A 20375-nucleotide genomic window follows, 5' to 3' on the forward strand; every position below is an offset into this window, starting at 1 on the left:
CGCGTCTGCCCAGCCAATCACGGGCCGGTAGTGATAGTGGAGTACCTCATGCTTCCTTAATCTCTAGACCGAGGCATCTTGACAAACTTTAGACACAAACTCCTTTTTTTCTCTTCTTGTCGTTCAAGCTATCCAAGGCTCGATCAATCTAAAGGGCCTTCCACGGGATGTCAAGGCTAAGGCCGAATTCCAAGTACTCCACTGGCCTTCTATCACGATCCAGAAAACGTATGGAAATGCCCCACCAATGGTAAACATATCTAGCAATGAACAATCTGATCCCAAACGATAGGATCTCAAGACAAACCATGGTGAACCTCTCCTGGATCTACGGCCATGCAAAAACTACCTGGGCGCATCCAACTAGCCCCATCCAACTAACTACAAAATCTGGCGACGAAGTTTCCCTGTCCGAATTCTGCAAAGCCACAGTACCAGAATGCCACCTAAACCCCCTCCTCTTCAACGGCCATCTCCAAACCTGCTACACAGCTATCAAAGAAGAAGGACCAGCACTCACCTACAAGCGCAAGACTTTTGAATCCGACGATGTCAACTACCCAGGCCAGTTCACCGTGGATTTCGTGGCCCGTGAATCAAGTCCGAAGGATGACACGCTGCCAAAGCGTACAACGTACTACTCTGAGAAAGAGCTAGAGCAAATTGGGTCTTTGGACAGCAAACCTATGATTATAGCTCTCCACGGACTTAGTGGGGGCTCGCATGAGCTTTATCTAAGACATGCAATAGCCCCGCTGTTAACGCCGGAAGCTGGTTGGGAGGGTTGTGTGATCAATGCAAGGGGGTGTGCCATGTCGAAGTTGACGACGGATAGGCTGTTCAATGCTCGAGCTTCTTGGGATGTTCGGCAATTAGTGAAATGGTTGCGGGTGAAGTTTCCGAATAGGCAGCTGTATGGGATTGGGTTTTCGCTAGGGGCGACTATCTTGACTAATGTAAGAGCATTTCTCATTATTCGATTCTCTTGTTGACTTTAGGGACGCGTAGTACGTTGCGGAAGAAGGCGCAAGTTGTGAGCTCAAAGCTGCAGTGGTCATATCGAGTCCCTGGAATCTGGAAGTGAGCAACATAGTGTTGCAATCGACATGGGTTGGCCTCAATCTGTATTGTAGAGTTTTAGGAGGCTCTGTCTTAAAGTTGTTTGAGATGTGAGTGCGCATTCTCTGCATGTTGCCTTCCGCTAATAGGATCAGTCACTCAGAACAGATCCTCAAGAATCCCTTGATCGACGAGAAGAAAGTAAGAAGCATACGTTTTTTGTACGAGTTCGACAGGTAACATTTATCTATGCCCCAATATCGTAATTGAACACTCACGAGTTGGGTATCTAGATACGTACAAGGACCAACCTGGGGCTACCCTACTGAAGGAGCATATTACCGCGATGCATCATCAGTGGATGCATTGAATAACGTCAGGATACCGCTCCTTGCCATCAACGCACAAGACGATCCGGTAAGATCGGAGACAATGGAGACCCTGAACCCACTGACACATATCTCCAGATTGCTTGCAACGAAGCCATACCATACGAAGAGTTCAAGCTGAACCCGTACGCAGTGTTGTGTGCTACGTCGATGGGTGGCCATCTCGGATGGTTCCAGATCGGAGGCAAGAGATGGTTTGCTCAGGCGGTAAGATTCATTCGAATACCCTTTTCGATCGATGGGCTAAACCCAGTAGGCAACCGATTTCCTGAAAAGGTTCGAGACCGATGTCGATACAGCTGCAACTGCAACAAAAAACCCCGCGCTAAATAGCAATGCTGTGACCTTGGGGAAAGGCCCTCGTTTTGATCCCTTACGCCGAAGGTTGCATGACCCAGCAATAGAGCCATGATGGCACTTGCGGACTCCCAAACACCCATATAGACTAGGTATCTTTTCAACCAAAAGACACCTTCTTCATCTTCCCTTTTGCCTTTGGCGGGGCACTAAAGGCACTCTCATCATCTTTTTTAGGAGCTGATTTCTTGTTTCGCTTCTTGCGGAGCGAATCCTTGGTTTCCTCCTAGGCATAACATTAGCATTAGAAAGACCATCAATGCACATGAACCACTCACTAAGACGGCCTGCTTTTGCTCGCTCCTAGCCTCTGCCTCCTTCCTCCTCGCTTCCCGAATCTCTTCCAATTGCCTCTGCCACACGTTAGCTAAGCCCACGCAGTCCTAGTATGCCTGCACTAACCGCCCGCATCATTTTCGACTCGATCTGACCATCTTTGTCCGCATTCACCATAGCTAAAATGGTCATCATGCTCTCGGTATCATCCACGAAGACCTTGCCCTTCTTCTGGCCTTTGACTTTCTGCACGCCCGCCGGCGTAATCATATTGAGTGTCGGGATTCCCAGCTCTTTCTCGCTGTACATCCGCCTCTTTTTCTTCAACACCGCGGCCGGCTTAGTCTTCTGTGCCCCGCCAGGTTTTGCGAGCGAAAGGCCCTTCTGTTTCCGTTTCGAAATGCCGCTGTCGGCGGAAGGTTTGCGGGATTTAGAGCTCTGCGTTGCACCAGTGTTGCCCTTAGGCCTTGACGAGCCTTTCGAGGACGTTTTCGAGGATTTCGTGGGCGCCATGGTAGTTTGCGGTTTTTGCAGATGTCGATCGCAAAAAAGTTCGAAGATGGAGCTTTGCGAGAGACGGGCCGATTCAGGGCACTTGGCACGCTAGTATAATCCTGGCACCTGCAAGCTGATCTCCAGCAACGACGACAGCAGCTCCACAGCCTCGCGCAAGGCACTGAACTCAACACGACAGCATCCAGCTCCCCACAACCAACCTCGCAGCAAAGCCATCTACATGCTCGAAATGTCCTCCCACCGCCTCTTCCGCTTCCCAAAGCCGCAATGGCTCAACAACGCCAACGCGCGCACCTTCGGCGTTTACACCGCAGGCGCCCTCGTACGTGCCCCGTTCCCCTCACCTCCCCCAACTACCCCCTCACTAACCTGTATCACGCAGTTCTCCCTCGGCTTCTACATCCTCATCGACGCGGCCGCCTACTCCAGGTCCCCGCTCAACGGCTCCGACCCCGCCGTGCACATCACCTTCGTCGACTGGATCCCAGGCATCTGCAGCGCACTGGGCATGCTGGTCATAAACTCGATCGACAAATCTAGACTGTCCGCCGACTCCTTCAGCTACAGCGGGAACGGGGTGGCGTGGAAGGCGCGGCTGGTGCTGTTCCTAGGGTTCGCGCTGATGGCGGGCGGGCTCGCGGGCGCGGTTACGGTGCTTGTGCTGAAGTACGTCGTGCCGGAGTACGTGTGGCCGACGCTGTGGATGGGGACGGCGAATGTGGTCGCGAATGGGTGTGTGATGTTGAGGTGAGTGATGAGTGGAGTGGCTTATGCTGCCCTGTTAATTTCGAGTCTTGATGGGAATATGCTAATGAGGATGCAGTTCGGTGGTCCTGTGGGTCGCGCAGAACATGGAAGACGAGTATACATACAATCTGGCGCTTTGAGGACGAGCATGGCTTACATGCACAGGGACGACGAGCAGTGAGCTGGATGGGGTGCGATTGGATCTGCCTACTTGGGACCGGATGGATTTCCGGGTGAGGTTATTGCTGTATAAATATCTAACAGGCGTATATGGGTTGTCTTTTGCTCACATTAGTCATAGTTTGATTGTAGCGTTGCGATATCAAGTCCGTCAATTCGGTGAGCACGTGTCTACTACGAGAAGCTGAGCGACGTCATGCATCGTGAGAAAGTTGGCAGCTGGTTCTTTCGAGCCTGTCAGTACTATTCTAATTAGTAGAAATATGGAGACCTTTTTTTTGACGAAAGGACCCTTTGTTACAAGGTCGTGCTGGTCTATGACGGATGGATATTCAGTACGCAGCAGGGATGATAGCAATCAATGAAGCCTCATGAGATGTTCTTGACTTAATGATACAAAACGCTTCCAAGTGCGATCTCCAAACGTCCAAAATCACTGCACGCCAATCCTGATACCTAACCCAGTCCAGCCTCGCTGCCCAAGCCGGATTTACTGTACACAATCCACATAAAATGACACCCTCGGACCCTGCTATCAACCATTCCAAACACAGAGCTTAGAACTCCGCCTCCTCTTGAAAGAAGAGGCCGAAGCTAATGATAGTGCCGTAAATCAACAAGCCGCCGATAATCGACATGACCATAGCCGGGATCTGGATAATGGCGCAGTGAGCGAGGAGCGCTGGTAGAGCTGCCATATAACGAGTTAGCCACGGTTCTCTCAATGTACACACTTGTCAGAAAGCTCCGCTCTGGATACCAGAGGCAGCCAGCCTCTCTTCCAACTCCCTCCTCTTGCTTATAGAACAGGTTCCACGTACCAATCCCCATCACCACCAAGAAGCCGGTCAAGAACCGTCCGAAATCAACAATCCCGCTCCCGTTGCTCTCCATAAAGTCGTCAGGGTTCGCGGCGTGCCCGCAGAGCCAGTTGGGCAAGGGCGCTACGACGTAGGTTGCGACGACGAGCAGCGGGAAGTAGTTGTGCCATAGCGCGGAGGAGAGGATCACGAGGAGGAAGCCGATGGCGAGGACCTAGAGTATAGCGGTGTCAGACGCATGAGAGTACGGTGGTGGGAGGCAGGTGAGCCGTGGGAGCGTACGAAGGAGAGGGCGATGATGGTCTTGAGGCCTGCCATCTTTGCGGGGGCCTGGTGGAGTTGAGGGGAGGTTGGCGGCGGAATCAAAAGTAAAGTGAGGATGTGTCGGAGCGCGTGCACTGAGTTGTTGTTTCGTAGTAGAGATCTGGTCGTAAAGCAGTGAAGAGCTGGGGCTGCCAGGTTGCGGTGCGATCGACTTTGGCGCCGCGATGAGGCTGGAGAAGGAGCGGGCCTAGCGCGACAGCTTGAGCTCCAGGGCATTCGTAACGAGACATCTGCCTTGCACCTCAACACCACGAATATACATCACCACTTTCCTCCACCGCTCCTCTCACTCTTCTCTCGAACTTGGTACCTCCAACACTCGCCCATCATGTTCAGGAACAACTACGACAACGACTCGGTGACCTTGTGAGCCACAACAATTCCGTCTATGTATTTCTCTAGCTAACAACTCCAGCTCACCCCAAGGCCGCATCTTCCAAGTCGAGTACGCATCAGAAGCCGTGAAGCAGGGCTCCGTCGTCGTGGGCATAGTGAGCAAGACACATGCCGTGCTTGCGGCCATTAAGGTACACCAATACCCTCATTCACGATATCCACATCCATATCAATTCGAAACACACATCTACCGCTACAATATGGACAACGCTAACTCCCTCCCTCCCAGCGCAACGCCGAAGAACTCTCCTCCTACCAAAAAAAGATCATCCCAATAGACTCCCACTATGGCGTCGCCCTCGCCGGCCTCGCCTCCGACGCCCGCGTCCTCTCCAATTTCATGAAGCAGCAATCTCTCGCCTCCCGCCTGACGTACGACCGCGCGATCCCCCTGGCCGAAATCACCCTCCGCATCGCCGACCGCGCGCAGAGTAACACGCAGAACTACGGCAAGCGGCCCTACGGCGTCGGCCTCCTCATCGCCGGCGTCGACGCCCGCGGCCCGCACCTCTTCGAGTTCCAGCCGAGCGGCGTCACGCAGGAGATGCAGGCGTGTGGGATTGGGGCGCGTAGCCAGATGGCGCGGACGTATCTGGAGCGGAACTTGGAGGAGTTTGAGGGCGCCAGTAGGGAGGAGCTGGTCAAGCATGCGTTGAGGGCGTTGAAAGAGAGTTTGGCGCAGGATAAGGAGCTGACAATTGAGAATACGAGTGTGGGACTTTGCGGAGTAGACGAGAACTTCAAGCTTTATGAGCATGCGGAGGTTCAGGAGTGGTTGGAGACGACGTTTGAGAATCGGGAGGCGCCGGCTGAGGAGGAGGGCATGGAGGTGGATTCGGATTCATGAGGGGTGCTTGAGTGAGCGGGTATGCCTAAGGGGTCGTAAAACCTAGATGAAATGCTGGTTCGGGGATGAAGGCTATCTTGGAGCGGCTTGCGTAGATATGACCGCTTCTGAGATCTGTATTCTACAGAGAATATTACGATTCCAACACCACCACTTCCTGAACTCCACAAAACCCTCTCATTATGGTGAAATCAATATCCCTAAACTCTCGTAGAATCTAAATTCACCTACTCTGTGAATGCGTGCACGTGATACTGCTCCCCGCCAAAACAACCGCGTCCGAGCATCATATCAACACCTCCAAACAACAACCACTCCGCCATACCAAAACCCAACCACCCACCATGGCCCCAGCATCCGGATCCTCCCTCTACCCCCGCAACACCCTGAAGCGCATAATCCGCGCCCACGCAAACCGCACCCTGAGCAAGAACGTAGATATCCTCGTACGCCAAACACCCCCCCTCTCCCAAAACTACCTCACGCTAACAACCCCCCAGATATTCCTCGACTACACCCTCTTCCTACAAGAGTCCGTCCCCCCTCGCCCTTCCTCCCCTCCCCTCCCCTCCCTCCACCAGCGCGCGCAGCATAGCCAACGGCGCAACTCAGAAGACTATAGTTACTAACCGATGCCAGCTTGATCCGCGAAGCATCAATCCGCTCGAAACGCGATGGCGAGAGGGGCATTTCGGCGCGGAGTGTGCGCCGGGTGCGAGATGTAGGTTTCCCTGCGCCTTACAATCGGTTTTGCGGGCAGGAGCGTGAGCTAATTGGAATTGGAATAGATGAGCTTGAGGAAGTTTAAGGGATAGGGAAGTTTAAGGGATAGTGCGGATACTTCGTACGTGGGAACGGGTCAATTCGGTTATGGTTACAAGGGGGCGTTTAGGATAGGGCAGGGCGGTTTAGGAGGGGGATACCCACTGGGATCGTGTTGTGGGCTCTAGAAGGGCTTTGACCATTTTTTGGGGCGGCGTTTAGGGTTGGCTTCGTGTCTGCATTGGGGATATCAGACGTATGAGATTGCGTTTAGCAGCCTGGCTTAATCCAGCTTAAACATACACAAGCAGGATATGAATATGGCTACGCGATTTATCCATTTTGTCCCGACTTACGAAGAGGGTGCTGAAGCGCCACAAGCAGCGGCAAGTAGGCCGACTGTCAGCTTGCTGACACTCTCTAATATAAGCTTTGAGGGGCTTTGCATCTTCTAAAAGCTTTGAGAATGCGCCGAAGCAATCTCCAACGGTAGTAAGCAACTGTGCCTAGATTTTGGCAAAGTACTGTATGTTGGGTGAGAGAAGTATTTGATTTTGTTTCTATGGATTTCGTTCATTCTACATCAAAGCCATCCACGACAGCAAGCCCAATCAGCTCGCCATATCAACCAACCCTCCGCCATCACTCCCCTACCTATTCAACCACCTATAGCTTCACTACCTTAGGCACAATCCACCACTCATGATACCGCTTCCCCTCCCCCTCGCCCTCCGCCACTCCCTCCACCCTCAACTTCCCCTCCGCATCCGCCGTACTTACCAATTCCCCAGCCATGCCCCTCAATCCTGCCACCGCAACGCCCGCAGCCACACAACTAAACAAACGCCCCTGAACCCTACCGCTCCACTGCTCCTTCACCCCCTCCGCGCTCGCCGCCTTCGGTCCCAACTTCTTCAGTTTTGCAAACGCGTCTTTCGCGCGCTTGACACTCGCGTCGATGGGTTGGTAGGTGGTCGCTTGCTGGAGATGTTTGACAATGGACTCAGAGGGAGATGTTGGGGCGGCGTGCGGGCCGAAGGGATGGATATGCGTGGTTAAGGTATCGAAGGGGATAATTTCGACAGGCTGTAGGAGAGCGAATGGTTTGGTGCGGAGGTCGTAGCGCAACTCTGGAGAGGAGAAGGGGCGCGGTGGTTGCGGGAGGAGGTGGAGGTAGGAGAGGAGGGTGTAGAGCTGTTCGATGAAATTAGTATAATTTCAAGGTAAGGGTGCGCGGATGGTGTTGATATGGAGGAGGGAAAAGGGAGAACTTACACTACTCAACGCTGCACTTAGCTCTTCTGTGCCGACCGCTTCAGCGAGGAGGGCCTCGATGTATGCCTTGCCTTCTTGAACTTTAGCGGCCTTTTCAACGTCCACTTTCTTGCCTTTTTCTAGCCGCTTTTGCCGCTGCTCCCAGAACTCGAGGAGAGTGCTGAGTAGCCGGTTGCGGGTTTCGGCGACTTTGGCGAGGAAGAGATACATGCCTGCAAGCTCATCGGGGAGGTAGATGTCTTGTTCGAAGCCGAGCTGGATGATCCATTCGATTTGGCGGAGTTTCAGGTGGTAGACCCATGTCGTGAGAGGGTATTGTTGGAGGTCGGATGTTAGGGCTTGTAGTTCGTCATCGAGGATACTAGCCTGGGATGTGTAAGTATACGGAACGATCACTGAAGTTTGTACCGTTCTAGAACGACTTTACGTACATCAGACTGTAGCTGGTCAAATGCAAGTAGGCTGTGACAGAGCATTCGTCGCATTCGACACCGGTTTTGGCACAGAGCTGTCCAAAGCTCCACATAATTCTAAAGCGTGGATTAGTAAAAGTATGATGGAATGCTTTCTGTTAGTTGAAAAGACATACCTGAACTGCCCTGTTCGTGAAATCGTCAATGATGCTAGCCATTTGGAGCCGCTTATCTTTCGGGAAGAGCGGGTTTCGAGGAGCGTCAATAGTCCAGTTGATAGGATCAAGGACCTGATCTTCTGGGAATACCATAGCAGCAAGATCATCCCGTAATAGGCCTTCGAAGATCTCGTTATCTCCAGCAAAAACGAAGCCTGCTAGGTAGGATCGTGCGTAGGCTGATGGCTGAACTTTGCGAGAAGCGAAGGCCCATAGAAATGACTAGTGAAGGCTTTTGATTAGAATCGTTGATTTACAAAAGAGAAGATTGCGTAGACACTTACCTGATACTCCTCGGGAGCAGGATCTAGGAACGTATACTTCGTCGCCTCAGCACAGTCTTCACATAGCTGTTTCAGCTTTGCAAAGGCGTCTTTGAACTCTAATTCAACAATGGGCCGTGGTGGCACAGTACTGGTCAGCCTCCGCTGGATCTTGGTACTGAAAGCATCTGGCACTACACGAGCTAACTCATGAGAGGACTCGATCGCCGGAAGTAAAGCAGACACTGGCGGCCAGTATTTGTCCAAGAAGTTGATAGAATAGTCGGGCGAGAGCGCTACTAGGAAGTTTCGGCGGAACTCTAGGCGGCAATTTATAGCGGCTTTCACTGTTTCGTCGATGTCGTCTACACTAAGAAAAATTTAGTCTGATATTCAAGTACGAAAAAAGAGTCTATATCAAGTTGTTGGCACGCTTTGTGTGAACAAAAAGTGGCACACTCATCAAGCACTCTGTATCGTGCGTACACGTGTCTGCCACTACCTGGGGCGCTTCAAGGAGTTTCCATATAGGTCAAGGTGCTTCCATCTTGTTCAAATTCCTGGAAATGCATTGAAGAACCCCAAGCAGTGGCAGACAGGTGTACACACGAGACAGTTTGTTGTACAATTAGAGCGCCACCTTTTCCATGCCCCACGTGATCGGACAGGTAGACTTACTCGGTCGCTAATATTTCCTCCGCAATTTCCAACTCATGCAACACAAAATCATGAGGTACTTTGCTGAAAAGAGATCGGTTGTAAGTATGAGTGCAGAAGTCTTCCTCCTCGAAGTAGTCTCTCGAGGTGATCTTGCCAATAACGAAATCGCAGGACTTGATAATACCTAAACAGTATGCCCGGAGGACATCTTGCAGAGCATCCGTGACACGGCCTGGGTTACCACGATAAAACTGGGCTTCTTCGAGTGATCGAGGTTCCGGCCATAGCAGTCTATCGATATACACAGACGTGAACAGAGTCTGGGATAGTGGGTATCCTTGATGCCACGCCATTTCGTAGCATAGAAGCTGGTCCATGATGCCCAGAACTTCTTCCGGGAGAAGGGTCCGTAACGCGTCGTAGTTTTCCTCTAGAGTCTCGCCGGGCTGAAGAAATCCGCTGTCCATCTTGGGGTCCATGATCTAGAGAGTCAACATGACGATACAAAAGTGGGCTGACATGACCAACCTCGAGAGCCCCGATGGACTCGAAGAGCGTGAAGTACTCATCTTTCACGAGCTGACCGATCTTGAGAGCTGGAAAAAGTCAATCAAATATTCATAAATGCTCGAAAATGCTCGAAAATATTCAAGCTCTGCATAGCAGAATGATATGGCCGAACTCGGACGCAAAATAAAAGATCTCGGGCTGAAGGAAAGAGTATGGAAGGACGTGACATACCTTGAGAAGCCTGAGTAAACCTCTCAGTGATATCCCAAACTTTAGAGCCACCGTTGACGATTGGCTGCGGGACCTGTCTCAACGGCAGCTGCGCCTGTTTCGGCGATGCAGAGTCACGGTCGAGGCCACAGTCGGCAGCACCTGGACATATTAGCTTTATTTGAGACACCTGTAGCTAGGAACGCACTCCCGATAGTAACTTTGATCTCACCATCGCCCTCCGTTGACGATTCATTTGTTGATGTGTCTGCCATGGTTGGGTATCAGAAGCAGGCGGGAGGGGAGAGTTTTGTACGACAGGCCGCCGCTGAAAACCACCAGAAGGGCTTCACCTCGCCAGACACAAGTCACTTCAGCTTTAGTCACAGGAATGGTATTACATTTTCACCAAGTCAGAGATATAGAACACATAGAAGAGACAGATAGAAGTTCAGAATAAAGAGCACATCGATAGTATTCGTCTTCATTTCGACCCATCAGAGGTTTGATAGTACAGAATATACAGCCCTCTCCCCCGTCCATCCCGCTCGGCATTTCAATCGCCCATCCCCCATCTATCCACCCCAGAAATCACCAATTGGCCTGGTAGACTCTTTTTACGACTTCTCCGCGTGCGACACGAAGCTCGCCGCGTTCGCTTCGCCCAAGTTCTTGTTCTCGCCCTGCTTGCCATTCTACCCTCGGCCATCAGCTCCCGTCCTTGCTAACATGCCCAATGGCTCCGGGATGTATCAGACTCACCTCCCACTTGGCGAACCGGAGGTCCATCTCGCCGCGGCGCTCGGCGGCTACGCGCATGTCTTCCTTGAGGGAGCGGCGGACCGTACGGGATGCGACCGCGAGGAAGCGGTTGTAGCTGGCGATTGTCAGTGAGGCGGCGGGTGTAGAGGGAAGGTAGACGCGTACGTGAGCCCTGCGGTTTTCCAGGCGAAAGTCATTGTGGCGGTAGGAGTGGTTGGGGGAGTTTGTGGAGGATTTGCTGGTCGGGTTGGAGGAGCTTGCGGGAAGCTCGAAGCCGGAGATGTGAGGGTGCCAAGGGTTTTTGAGAGATCACGTGATGATGGACGACGACGTCGCATCACACTTCCAAGATGTAGTGTTCATCCGTCGAATCAATTCACGATATCGAGACCAGACCATCCTGTGATCTCTCAAGGCTCCACTGAGGCAGTATATTGGCCAGTCTTCTCATACGGCTGAAGCAGAATAGCATTTCCCATGGCTCCAAAAGTTCTCTTCCATATTTTACGTAGGTAGCGTTCGAATTAATGCAACTAGATTCCCCTTAGCTCCATCAAGGATTATGATACTCATCTCAGTAGCTATAGGTCAGACCTGTAACAAAGATGGTGATTGATCATCAACTAATAGAGTCCACGGTATCGGCACGCCCTTCAATAATCATGTTGAGTCATCATCCGTAGAAATTTAGGGTCTAGAGTATAGTTCCCGCATCTGTCCCCATCTATATAAATAAGCTCCAATTCTCAACACCCTGCACCCTCGTATAAACGAGAATGTCTCAAACCACCGAGACCATAGCAATTGAACTACGAGGCCAAGGACAGCCCGAGAGGTCCAACACCTCCATCCGGCCCCTCCGCTCCAATTCACCACCTCCAACCGACGCCGTTGAGTCTCTCCTCGCCGATGCCACAGTCCCGGATGGCGGCTACGGCTGGGTAATCGTCTTTGCGTCTGCAATCATCTGTTTCTGGTTCGTCGGGACGTCTTACAGCTGGGGCGTTATCCAAAAGGCGCTTGTCGATGGCGGCCTTTCTAGTGCCTCCACATTGAGTTTCGTGGGCGGACTGACGCCGATGTGCATTGCCGTTCTAGCGATCTTCAATGCCAGAATCATTCGAGCCGTTGGTGCGAGATGGACTGCCCTTCTAGGCGTCCTGTTGCTGGGGTTGGGTGAGGTGATGGCGGGCTTTGCTGTGAAGAATGTTGCAGCCCTTTTCGGGACTATTGGAGTTATATCAGGGGTTGGGACCAGGTGAGTTAATCTTTCAATACCCTCCGCTCAGTTTCAATATCTTCCCGGATTCATACAAAGACTGCTCGTTCTGACAAGCTTCCCAGCCTCTGCTTCATCGTCGTCTCCACCACCCCAACCCAATACTTTGCCCGCCGCCGCGGCCTCGCCAACGGCATCGTCTACGCCGGCGGCGGCATCGGCGGCGCCGCCACCTCTCTCGCCATGGAGAAGCTCATCCAAGGCACCTCCCTCGCCTGGACGTTCCGCATCATCGGCCTCCTGACCCTCGCCACGGGCTTACCCGCCGCCTACCTCCTCAAAGAGCGCGCACCTACCCGCCGTAAGACGTTCATCGAATGGAAGCTCTTCCGCGACCTGAAGTTCTGCCTCCTCTTCGCCGCGGGCGCGATCGCCACGTTCCCGCTCTTTGTCCCACCGTTCTTCTTGCCGCTGTATGCGCATTCAATAGGGCTGTCGGCGTCGGCCGGCGCGGCCTTGGTGGCGGGGTTCAACCTCTCCTCTGCGTTTGGCAGGATTGGTTTGGGGTTGTTGTGCGATCTCATCGGCCCCTTGCATGCCCTTCTCCTCAGCCTCCTCCTCAGCGGGTTTAGTATGCTGGCAATTTGGCCGCTGAGCAGGGAGCTCGGGCCGTTGATTCTTTTTGTGGTTATCAATGGCGCGGCGAACGGGGGGTTCTTCGCTACAATGCCGACGGTGGTGGGGAGTTTGTTCGGGAGCACGCGGGTGGCGGTTGCAATGGGGATGGTCGTGACGGGGTGGGCTGGAGGCTATTTGCTCGGCGGGCCGATCGCTGGATACATTCTGAGCGCATTCGGAGGCGCAGAGGCAGGCTTTAAGGCGTATAGACCAGCGATGTATTACGCAGGAAGCATGTCTTTAGCCGCAGCAGGGCTAGTCGGGGTGTTGCGATGGAAGACGGATAGAAAGTGGAAAAAGAAGGTATGAAAATGACGAAGTGGCGGAGAAATCACGGGACTGCAGCTCTGCGTTTCTTGTGATATTAAATCTTAGGGTCCAATCCTCGATTACACCTTACATACCTATTGTTTTTGACCTCTACTCATACTAATCGAACAGAGACAGATTCGGCCACTCAGCGACCCCGTAAAAAATTGCGACTCTATTGTATAGTAGCGCAGTGGTAGCTGGGTGGCCTAACTGTTTTGCTGTTTTTGATGTTTAGGAGTTCGAACCGCGGTTGGGAAATCCTTGCTTTTTCCTTTTTTTCAACTCGTTGTTCGCACATACCTACAGCGCCTTGTCATGGATATCCGTACACTCTCCTGCCGTTGTTTTTAGGACTCCAACGTACTAATAGAAACCGAGAGCAGCATATACGCTTCCAGTCTGCATACACCCTAGTGATGATGCTGTTAGGGGAAGCCTCGTGCGTTAACTAGTTGACCAAAATGCCCAACTTCTCTCTTATTTGAAATGCGAAAAGCACTATGAGGCTCCTCACGCAGCGATAAACGAGTTTACAGATGTCTCTAATGAGGCATTGTACCCCAATCGGTCCTCCTCAAGCCCTAACAAGAACCGGCCAAATATCGGAACCCGCAGAAGGCCACATACGCAAAGCCCACAAAGCAAAATCGCACACAAAACCCGTGAAGCAACAAACGAATTATCAAATCGCAAAGGCGTATAACATCTCGCACGCACAAACATCACAGCGCAGAAAACCCTCGGCATGGGTAGAGAACTCATTACATTTCAATGCGAGGAAAACCCTTCTCGGGTCAAAAACCTCCAAAATATCCAGCCAAATCCACAAGAATCTCATTCCACCTGACGAAATCTCAGTTTTCCACCTAAGTATCTGTGTGAACACGCTGCCCCGAAGGAGTGACAAAAGGGTGGGAATACATGGCCGGGGAAGGCGTCGAGATAGCATAGTCTACAAGGGCCGGGTTTGTGCCCTGCATATACAAAAGATATGATGATACATGGAGTGAGACCTTGATTTTTGGAAGTGGAAGGGAGAGTTGGTGCCCGAAGGCGAAGAAGAGAAGAGGGACGTGGGGACGGCGAGGTTAAGTAGTTTTTCGCAGCTTGCCAAGTCGGCCAAGGCTTAGGAGAACCAGATCTCACGCACGAATACAAATTCAGGAGGGTGGGAGCGGGATCGGAGTAAATTTTTTTCGTATACCCATGGTACGTTCAGGGAAGACGTAATCCAGCTATGCCCAACCAACATATCAATCGTGATCACGCGCCTATCGTATCCAGTGCCCAAAGCCGCCTTCTGAACGCCGTCAGATGCCCAAATCTATGCAGCGAATAAATAATACATCGTGGGAATGTGAAAGGTATCCCCTATGTCACAGCAACACCCTTGCCAGGGGCTGGACCGAGGCCGTTGGCCCGCCAGGTATCCTCCTGCTTCGTGCCCGGCGGCAACCACCTTCCACTCATGCCACGCGGTCGCCCGCCCGCGTCATCGTTGCGTTTCTCGTCCCGTGATGAAAAATCAGGGGTACCGTTTGGTCCAGGGCCAGCGCTCATTACCACGGGAGAAGCGCTATAAGCGGGGGTAAGTTTGTCCGTCGTAATGGGCAGCAAGGTACCGATTTGTCGCGATTGGAGTAACCGCGCCTTTCGATCGGCTTTATCTCCATCCGACATCCTGTCGTATAGGTAGAGCCCGAGAAATGTAAGGGCAAAGCCAAATCCTTGAGTCGGAGACATATTTTTGCCGAACCAGAGGATCGCGAAAACGATGACGAAAACCCGCTTGATGAGACTGGCTACAGAGTATGTAACAGGTGAGACCATGGAGAGGAGGATAAAGGCGACAATGTTCTGGCCGAAGTGGAACAAGCCGTTGAAAATGAATTCCATGGTAAGCTGCCCGTGATCTAGCCGGCCCTCGCGATTGGAAAGATCGATAGACGCGTCTTGCAGGAAGTCGGAGAGGAGCCCGAATCCCTCAGACCAGACCCAAATAGGGAGCGTGAAAATGAATGCGAGGCCGCTGGAATAGCAGAGCAAGTTAAGCTTATCCGGCTTAGAAAATCTTGTGGGAGCTATGCCTTCTGCTTCGGCCGCCGCTGCCTCGTTGAATATTTTCTTTGAGACAATATTCTGTGTGACGAATAGTATGGTGCTGCCAAACGCGTAGACGAGCCCTAGGAAATTTGCGTTGAAATCGGCCGAGCATGCCAGAACGACGCCCAAGGTGAGAGGGATCAGAGAGAGATACGTAGGGGTCGAATACTCGATGTTGAGAAAGATTCGATATGCAAGCACCGTGAGAAGAGGGGAGAGCCCCTTGATGGTATGGACGAGCGAGACGGGAATGCGGGACATCGCGTCGGAGCTCAAAATGTGGCCACCGATTTGGAAGAGAGTTAGAGGAAGGGTGGTCATGATGAGCTCCTTCGTCGGGGGTCTTATCCCAAATTTCAAAACAGGTATATAAACTTTCAATCGAGGCCACCTTTTCGCCAGTGCCGCCAGGAATATACACCAGGACGACACAAATGCGAATTGTATGATCGTGAGAGTGACGGGTTTCGGAAGCGCTGTGAGGATGGCTTTTGACGAAGTATTGGAGAGGATAGAGGTCATGTACCATATTCCGCACAGCATCTACTTCAGTCAGTAGTTGACCCAGGATCTCATCCCAAGAAGTTCGAGACATCTTACAATGAGCCTAGGGGAGACAGGCGCCTTCAATGCATCTGCAATCTCATGCGCGTTCTGGCTCACGCTCCCCCGTCTTGTTCGTATTGTCCTAAAGGCCTCACCCAAGCTCTTCTGCCTGCCATGGCCATGCCTCGACGCCGCCGCCGCAGAGTTGGCATTAGACCAGTATGGATTTGACCCCTTCCGCGCCTGCCAACGGTCTGCAGTCACGTTCCCGTTCGGCCTGGAGGCATAGCTGGGATTGGGGCTCGGGGATCTCGAGGAGCTCTGGCCGAACGGCTCCTCGTCGTGGGTCGGGAGGTGGTCGGGCTGGAACGCGGGAAACTTGAACGTCTGGTGGGAGGTCGGCGACAGAGGCGTTGCGGACGCCATTCGGGACTAGTGAAATAATTCAAACGCGCGTTTTGTTCACGCCATGAGAGTGGGGGGCGCGAGTGTCGATGTAGCCAGGTGGATGAGCGGGAGGGCGAGAGGGAGGGCGAGAGGGAGAGCGAGACGGGTGTAACGCGCCGTCGAGACAGCTCTCATGAGACGTTTGGACGGCTTGGTGCAGGCGGGAGAGGTTTTGTGGTGTTGAAGACGGAGCAGGGTCGACAGATGCGGCTTAACAGCTCTCCTAATTTAAGATGCAACGGCGTTCCGCTGACGTGACGCCGTATCGAATCTTATTCCAACCACCAGTGCCCCCCACGTGCCTCAAGACACCCGTTGACCGAGATGAGCAACGGCAGACGCGTTGAAATTGTCTGAAATGCGGCCGAAAGGTTGTCGTGCTGGGAACAGAGCATTGCAATTATTGCCGGATCAGACTAGATCGGACCGGATTTGACAACGCCCTTGGATGGCATGCCAGCAAAAGGGCGGTGCATAGCTTTACGAAGGGCCGAGCATTTGTAGGATAAAGGCGCCTTCCCCCACTGAGGGAGGAGGCGAGCGGTTCGTTGGAGACACTAGAACTCCCAACCTTGCCGTTATATTGCCTGGCTCTCACCTATCGCTATACCCTTCTTCATTTTTAACACATGGTGCCATTGGCTCAGGAGGGGAATCCTCCTTTCTCAGTCAGCTTCAGCTCAGCATGGCAGATGCTGGGGCCATTCCAGATTGGAACAAGAGGTACGCGCCTTGAGAAACAGTTGATTCTTTGCTAACAGATGCACAGAAGCAACGTGGGGAGCGGATCCTCTAGAATTCTTCGGCGGGTTCCGAAATCTACAATACGACCAAGAAGCTCGATTCCGAAGCTCCCTCGCCATAAGTGGGACCGTGGGATGGTCTTTGCTTGAGGGAGAGACTGTGAATTCCAACGCTTTCGGCTCATCTGTCTCCCTGGCAGTCAATTTTGGGACCGCCGGAGTACCGCTTCAAAGCATATATGGATGGGCTGCCCTGCAGTATCAAGCATGGGCTCGGGGCCAATTTTCTACCGATACCGAACAGGATTGGCCCCTGATTGTGTACTCCGACTCCATCCTCGAGTTCTGGATTGATGGTGTGCATTACTTCGGCGGAGACTTCTACTCTTTTCGCAAGGCACCTCCTGTGATTCGTCTCGGCCCTGGCGAGCACACTATCGATGTCCGCCTCGTGTATGATGTGAGAGTTGGAGAGGCGAACTTCAACATCGCGATTGAGCTGGCGAGTGGGTCGTTGGAGGTCGTTTCCAAAGGTATTGTAATGGCGGATGTATTAGACGGGTCACTCGCAAGTTCGTTGGCATCAGTCACTGTCCGAAACAACAAAGCTCAGGATCTTGAGATCTTGAGTGTAGAGCCAGCTCTGAATGTAAGTAGGTTGTTGTGCACTAGACTTAGATTATCTGCTGTATTCCCCTCTAGTTTCAAACCAGACCTAGCTAAAAGACCAGGACTCTGCTACAACCGTGATGCGGAAATCTAGCGTCGTCATATCCGCCGGACAAACCAGACCAATACTCTTCGATGTCACACTAGGTGACCCGAGTACTCCATCCATTGGAATTCGCATACAGTACCGCCAAGTCAAACCTGCCAGCTTTCCGTCTTTTCTAGAAGTCTCTCAGACACTCACTCATCGTTCAATCTATGAGCCACACAAGATTACCTACCTCCATCCAGGTTCTATTCTGTCCTATGCTATGTTAAGGCCACCCTCCAAAAAGGCGATTCAAGGTTCCAACAAGATATCAACCTTTCCCATACTTTTGGGACTGCATGGAGCTGGAGTCGAGGCAGATAATGATATGGTGGCGCATGCTCTTGACCCTGTTCCAGATCTCAAAACTTGGGTTCTCTTCCCTACTGGTGTGACGCCGTGGAGTGGGGATGATTGGCGTAAGCAATGAAAAAGTGCAGTTGAGAAGCAAAACTGATGACAAAATCATAGATAACTGGGGTTTTGCGGATGTAGAGGCTGCTGTCAACTACATCCCCAAATGGGTTGAAGCTGTGGAATGGCAAGGCCCTGGTGCTGATATTGATCGTTGGCTTGTCATGGGGCACTCGAATGGTGGTAAGTCTTTCCGAGCTTGGCGTAAAGGCGTATGTATGTGTCCATACTAATTCGTATAAGGCCAAGGGGCCTGGTATACATTGACTCATCGACCAAGCAAAGTCATCGCCGCTGCCGCTCTCTCCGGATATTCATCTATACAAAGTAACGAGACCAGCCTTTCGCCAAAGTGTGTAATGTTGCTGACATTATCTAGACTACGCCCCATATGTTCTTTGGCAGCCCATGGACCCGCAACGCTCTGCCATTCGCGACGGCACCTTGAATAGCTACCGCCACGAACTGCTCATGGAAAACTGCAAAGGCATCCCAATCTTGCAGCAGCACGGTGCACTGGATGACAACGTACCAACGTATCATTCTAGGCTTCTCAGCCAGCTTCTACTCCAAGCTAACGGAACTTCTCGATACTACGAGCTGCCAGACAAGGGTCATTGGTTTGATGGCATTATGACCACTCCACCCCTAATCGATTTCTATAACGAGCAAACAGGTAAGACGCTTGGGGATCAAGAATTGCAATCATTCAGCCTGGTCGTGGGAAGTCCCGCGGACACAGGCTCGAAAGGAGGCTTTCGGGTGACCCAACTTGAGACGCCTGGTCAGTATGGCAAAGTAGACGTCGTGTTCGATGAAGCAACGGCAACATACCGAGTGACTACCTCGAATGTGTTGAGCCTGGAAGTTGACGACCGGCGGTTTCCTTCTGGGCTTTTTCTGATCATAGACGGTCAAGACTATCATGAGCTTGGTGGACCGTTACGGCTTCAGGAAGATAAAGTCGATCTTTGGAGAGCTACAGACGGGCAATGGAAGGTTAGTCAATGGTCTTTATTACTGTGCTTAGTTATGAGTTCCCGTGCGCTCTTTCACCGCTCCTCGAGGGACTTCGACGTTCTCTTGAACACATGAGTATCGTATTACTCAATACCGCAATCAGTATTCCAAGGAGCTCAAGCAATAGCAAGAGAGTGTACAGGGATCTATGACGAGGCGCTGTAGATGGATATATTCTAATGAGTCTAGGTCGATAATAAACAGCCCAATCTCCTGCTCCGCAGCGGCCGGCAACTTGGGGCTATGGACGCCATACTACGAACGTCTGGCCACTTTTCCATCCGATACCAGCGCAGTGAGGCCTCGGGTATAGCACTTCAGATCTCCCGCAACCTCTACCAATACTTCTCTGCCGACGCCGCCATTGTGGAAACTAGAAAGCAAACGGATCACGCTCCGGGCAATGTCATCACTGTTGGCATTGGCGGCGATGTGCATGCTGGCGCCCATCCCTTCTTCCCCATTGAACTGTCATCGTCTGGCCTGTCGATTCGAGAGCCTGGCGGCCGGATGAGGGAGCATGGCGGTGGAGGGGGGCTGTCGGCCATCTTCTTGCGTCCTCTACCCGACGAGCGGCTCGAGCTAGTGGTGTGGGGAGTGAATAAGGCGAGCCTGGCCGTTGCGGCTCGGCTCGTCCCGATGCTGACCGGCGTCGGGCAGCCGGATTTTGTGGTGATGCGGCAGGACTGTCTGTGGAAGGGGGTCGAAGGTGCAGTGGCGATGGGCTTCTTCGACCACGAGTGGAATGTCACGAAGACGGCCGTCTTGCGCTGAGGGCCCTGTAGGTTGGTGAAGTGGAATAGCTGCCCGTAGACATAATCAATTACACGGTAAGGGTGCAGCGAGCCCGTGGTGACGTCGTTGGCCGCCCGCACGGCGCGTCTTGTTGTTCCGGATGGAGGATAAATATCGCGTCTCGCCCTCCACCTGCTTCCTTCCGCACCCACAACACACACGCTCCTTCATCGCCCACACTCCTTGACTCTCTCGATTTTGCCTTCATCTTGGGTCTGCTACTTAGTCCAGTTCTGCTGTAATCTAGTGCGCTGCTTACTGCGCGACGGCGCCTGTCGCATCTACTTGCCAGTTCCAAGGACGCAGTTCGTCCAGAAGGCGGACCTGCCTCTCGTCAACATCGTCGGCCTTGCCTC

At 52.5% G+C, this 20375-nt stretch overlaps 11 protein-coding genes across 11 annotated transcripts; 6 read left to right on the forward strand and 5 right to left on the reverse strand.

Annotated features, from left to right (window-relative positions):
* Nucleotides 1–112: 112 nt before the first annotated feature.
* On the forward strand, nucleotides 113–2031 carry BDZ99DRAFT_441494 (AB-hydrolase YheT). Its single transcript, XM_033717771.1, has 7 exons — nucleotides 113–228; nucleotides 293–956; nucleotides 1009–1169; nucleotides 1215–1295; nucleotides 1353–1476; nucleotides 1527–1655; nucleotides 1705–2031. Exons 2-7 carry the CDS (start codon nucleotides 309–311, stop codon nucleotides 1858–1860), a joined length of 1299 nt encoding a protein of 432 aa, XP_033577845.1. The 5' UTR covers nucleotides 113–228; nucleotides 293–308; the 3' UTR covers nucleotides 1861–2031.
* Nucleotides 1906–2594, reverse strand: BDZ99DRAFT_519560 (60S ribosomal subunit assembly/export protein loc1; the record flags this gene model as incomplete). The annotated part of the gene is made up of 3 exons (XM_033725427.1): nucleotides 1906–2031; nucleotides 2084–2158; nucleotides 2208–2594. 3 exons carry the CDS (start codon nucleotides 2592–2594, stop codon nucleotides 1906–1908), a joined length of 588 nt encoding a protein of 195 aa, XP_033577846.1.
* Nucleotides 2595–2729: 135 nt separating this feature from the next.
* On the forward strand, nucleotides 2730–3900 carry BDZ99DRAFT_462183 (UPF0220-domain-containing protein). The gene is made up of 3 exons (XM_033719790.1): nucleotides 2730–2919; nucleotides 2980–3344; nucleotides 3421–3900. The coding sequence occupies exons 1-3, from the start codon at nucleotides 2827–2829 to the stop codon at nucleotides 3482–3484; spliced, it is 522 nt and encodes a 173-aa protein (XP_033577847.1). The 5' UTR covers nucleotides 2730–2826; the 3' UTR covers nucleotides 3485–3900.
* A 181-nt stretch (nucleotides 3901–4081) lies between these two features.
* On the reverse strand, nucleotides 4082–4846 carry BDZ99DRAFT_497817 (vacuolar protein sorting 55 superfamily; the record flags this gene model as incomplete). Its single annotated transcript, XM_033723543.1, has 3 exons — nucleotides 4628–4846; nucleotides 4259–4559; nucleotides 4082–4215 (listed from the first exon to the last, which is right to left on the reverse strand). Exons 1-3 carry the CDS (start codon nucleotides 4661–4663, stop codon nucleotides 4082–4084), a joined length of 471 nt encoding a protein of 156 aa, XP_033577848.1. The 5' UTR covers nucleotides 4664–4846.
* Nucleotides 4847–4909: 63 nt separating this feature from the next.
* On the forward strand, nucleotides 4910–5986 carry BDZ99DRAFT_415115 (N-terminal nucleophile aminohydrolase). Its single transcript, XM_033716745.1, has 3 exons — nucleotides 4910–5035; nucleotides 5085–5196; nucleotides 5295–5986. Exons 1-3 carry the CDS (start codon nucleotides 4998–5000, stop codon nucleotides 5910–5912), a joined length of 768 nt encoding a protein of 255 aa, XP_033577849.1. The 5' UTR covers nucleotides 4910–4997; the 3' UTR covers nucleotides 5913–5986.
* A 228-nt stretch (nucleotides 5987–6214) lies between these two features.
* Nucleotides 6215–7209, forward strand: BDZ99DRAFT_462186 (uncharacterized protein). Its single transcript, XM_033719791.1, has 4 exons — nucleotides 6215–6358; nucleotides 6413–6444; nucleotides 6552–6633; nucleotides 6701–7209. Exons 1-4 carry the CDS (start codon nucleotides 6257–6259, stop codon nucleotides 6725–6727), a joined length of 243 nt encoding a protein of 80 aa, XP_033577850.1. The 5' UTR covers nucleotides 6215–6256; the 3' UTR covers nucleotides 6728–7209.
* Nucleotides 7210–7340: 131 nt separating this feature from the next.
* BDZ99DRAFT_497819 (Mak10-domain-containing protein) lies at nucleotides 7341–10498 on the reverse strand (the record flags this gene model as incomplete). The annotated part of the gene is made up of 9 exons (XM_033723544.1): nucleotides 7341–7868; nucleotides 7950–8315; nucleotides 8381–8479; nucleotides 8539–8802; nucleotides 8865–9213; nucleotides 9522–9985; nucleotides 10032–10099; nucleotides 10245–10385; nucleotides 10432–10498. The coding sequence occupies 9 exons, from the start codon at nucleotides 10496–10498 to the stop codon at nucleotides 7341–7343; spliced, it is 2346 nt and encodes a 781-aa protein (XP_033577851.1).
* A 342-nt stretch (nucleotides 10499–10840) lies between these two features.
* Nucleotides 10841–11182, reverse strand: BDZ99DRAFT_385998 (mitochondrial ATP synthase epsilon chain domain-containing protein; the record flags this gene model as incomplete). Its single annotated transcript, XM_033715456.1, has 3 exons — nucleotides 10841–10918; nucleotides 10986–11100; nucleotides 11151–11182. The coding sequence occupies 3 exons, from the start codon at nucleotides 11180–11182 to the stop codon at nucleotides 10841–10843; spliced, it is 225 nt and encodes a 74-aa protein (XP_033577852.1).
* Nucleotides 11183–11363: 181 nt separating this feature from the next.
* On the forward strand, nucleotides 11364–13282 carry BDZ99DRAFT_462187 (MFS general substrate transporter). The gene is made up of 3 exons (XM_033719792.1): nucleotides 11364–11493; nucleotides 11567–12243; nucleotides 12330–13282. The coding sequence occupies exons 2-3, from the start codon at nucleotides 11762–11764 to the stop codon at nucleotides 13189–13191; spliced, it is 1344 nt and encodes a 447-aa protein (XP_033577853.1). The 5' UTR covers nucleotides 11364–11493; nucleotides 11567–11761; the 3' UTR covers nucleotides 13192–13282.
* A 1283-nt stretch (nucleotides 13283–14565) lies between these two features.
* BDZ99DRAFT_519568 (ER to Golgi transport protein-like protein) lies at nucleotides 14566–16269 on the reverse strand (the record flags this gene model as incomplete). Its single annotated transcript, XM_033725428.1, has 2 exons — nucleotides 14566–15840; nucleotides 15898–16269. 2 exons carry the CDS (start codon nucleotides 16267–16269, stop codon nucleotides 14566–14568), a joined length of 1647 nt encoding a protein of 548 aa, XP_033577854.1.
* A 513-nt stretch (nucleotides 16270–16782) lies between these two features.
* BDZ99DRAFT_508319 (uncharacterized protein) lies at nucleotides 16783–20224 on the forward strand. Its single transcript, XM_033724316.1, has 7 exons — nucleotides 16783–17013; nucleotides 17060–17682; nucleotides 17765–18209; nucleotides 18262–18387; nucleotides 18448–18531; nucleotides 18584–19203; nucleotides 19414–20224. Exons 1-7 carry the CDS (start codon nucleotides 16920–16922, stop codon nucleotides 19996–19998), a joined length of 2577 nt encoding a protein of 858 aa, XP_033577855.1. The 5' UTR covers nucleotides 16783–16919; the 3' UTR covers nucleotides 19999–20224.
* Nucleotides 20225–20375: the final 151 nt, after the last annotated feature.

The sequence above is a fragment of the Mytilinidion resinicola genome (genome assembly GCF_010093595.1).
Source record: "Mytilinidion resinicola strain CBS 304.34 unplaced genomic scaffold BDZ99scaffold_8, whole genome shotgun sequence".
Classification (NCBI taxonomy): domain Eukaryota; kingdom Fungi; phylum Ascomycota; class Dothideomycetes; order Mytilinidiales; family Mytilinidiaceae; genus Mytilinidion; species Mytilinidion resinicola.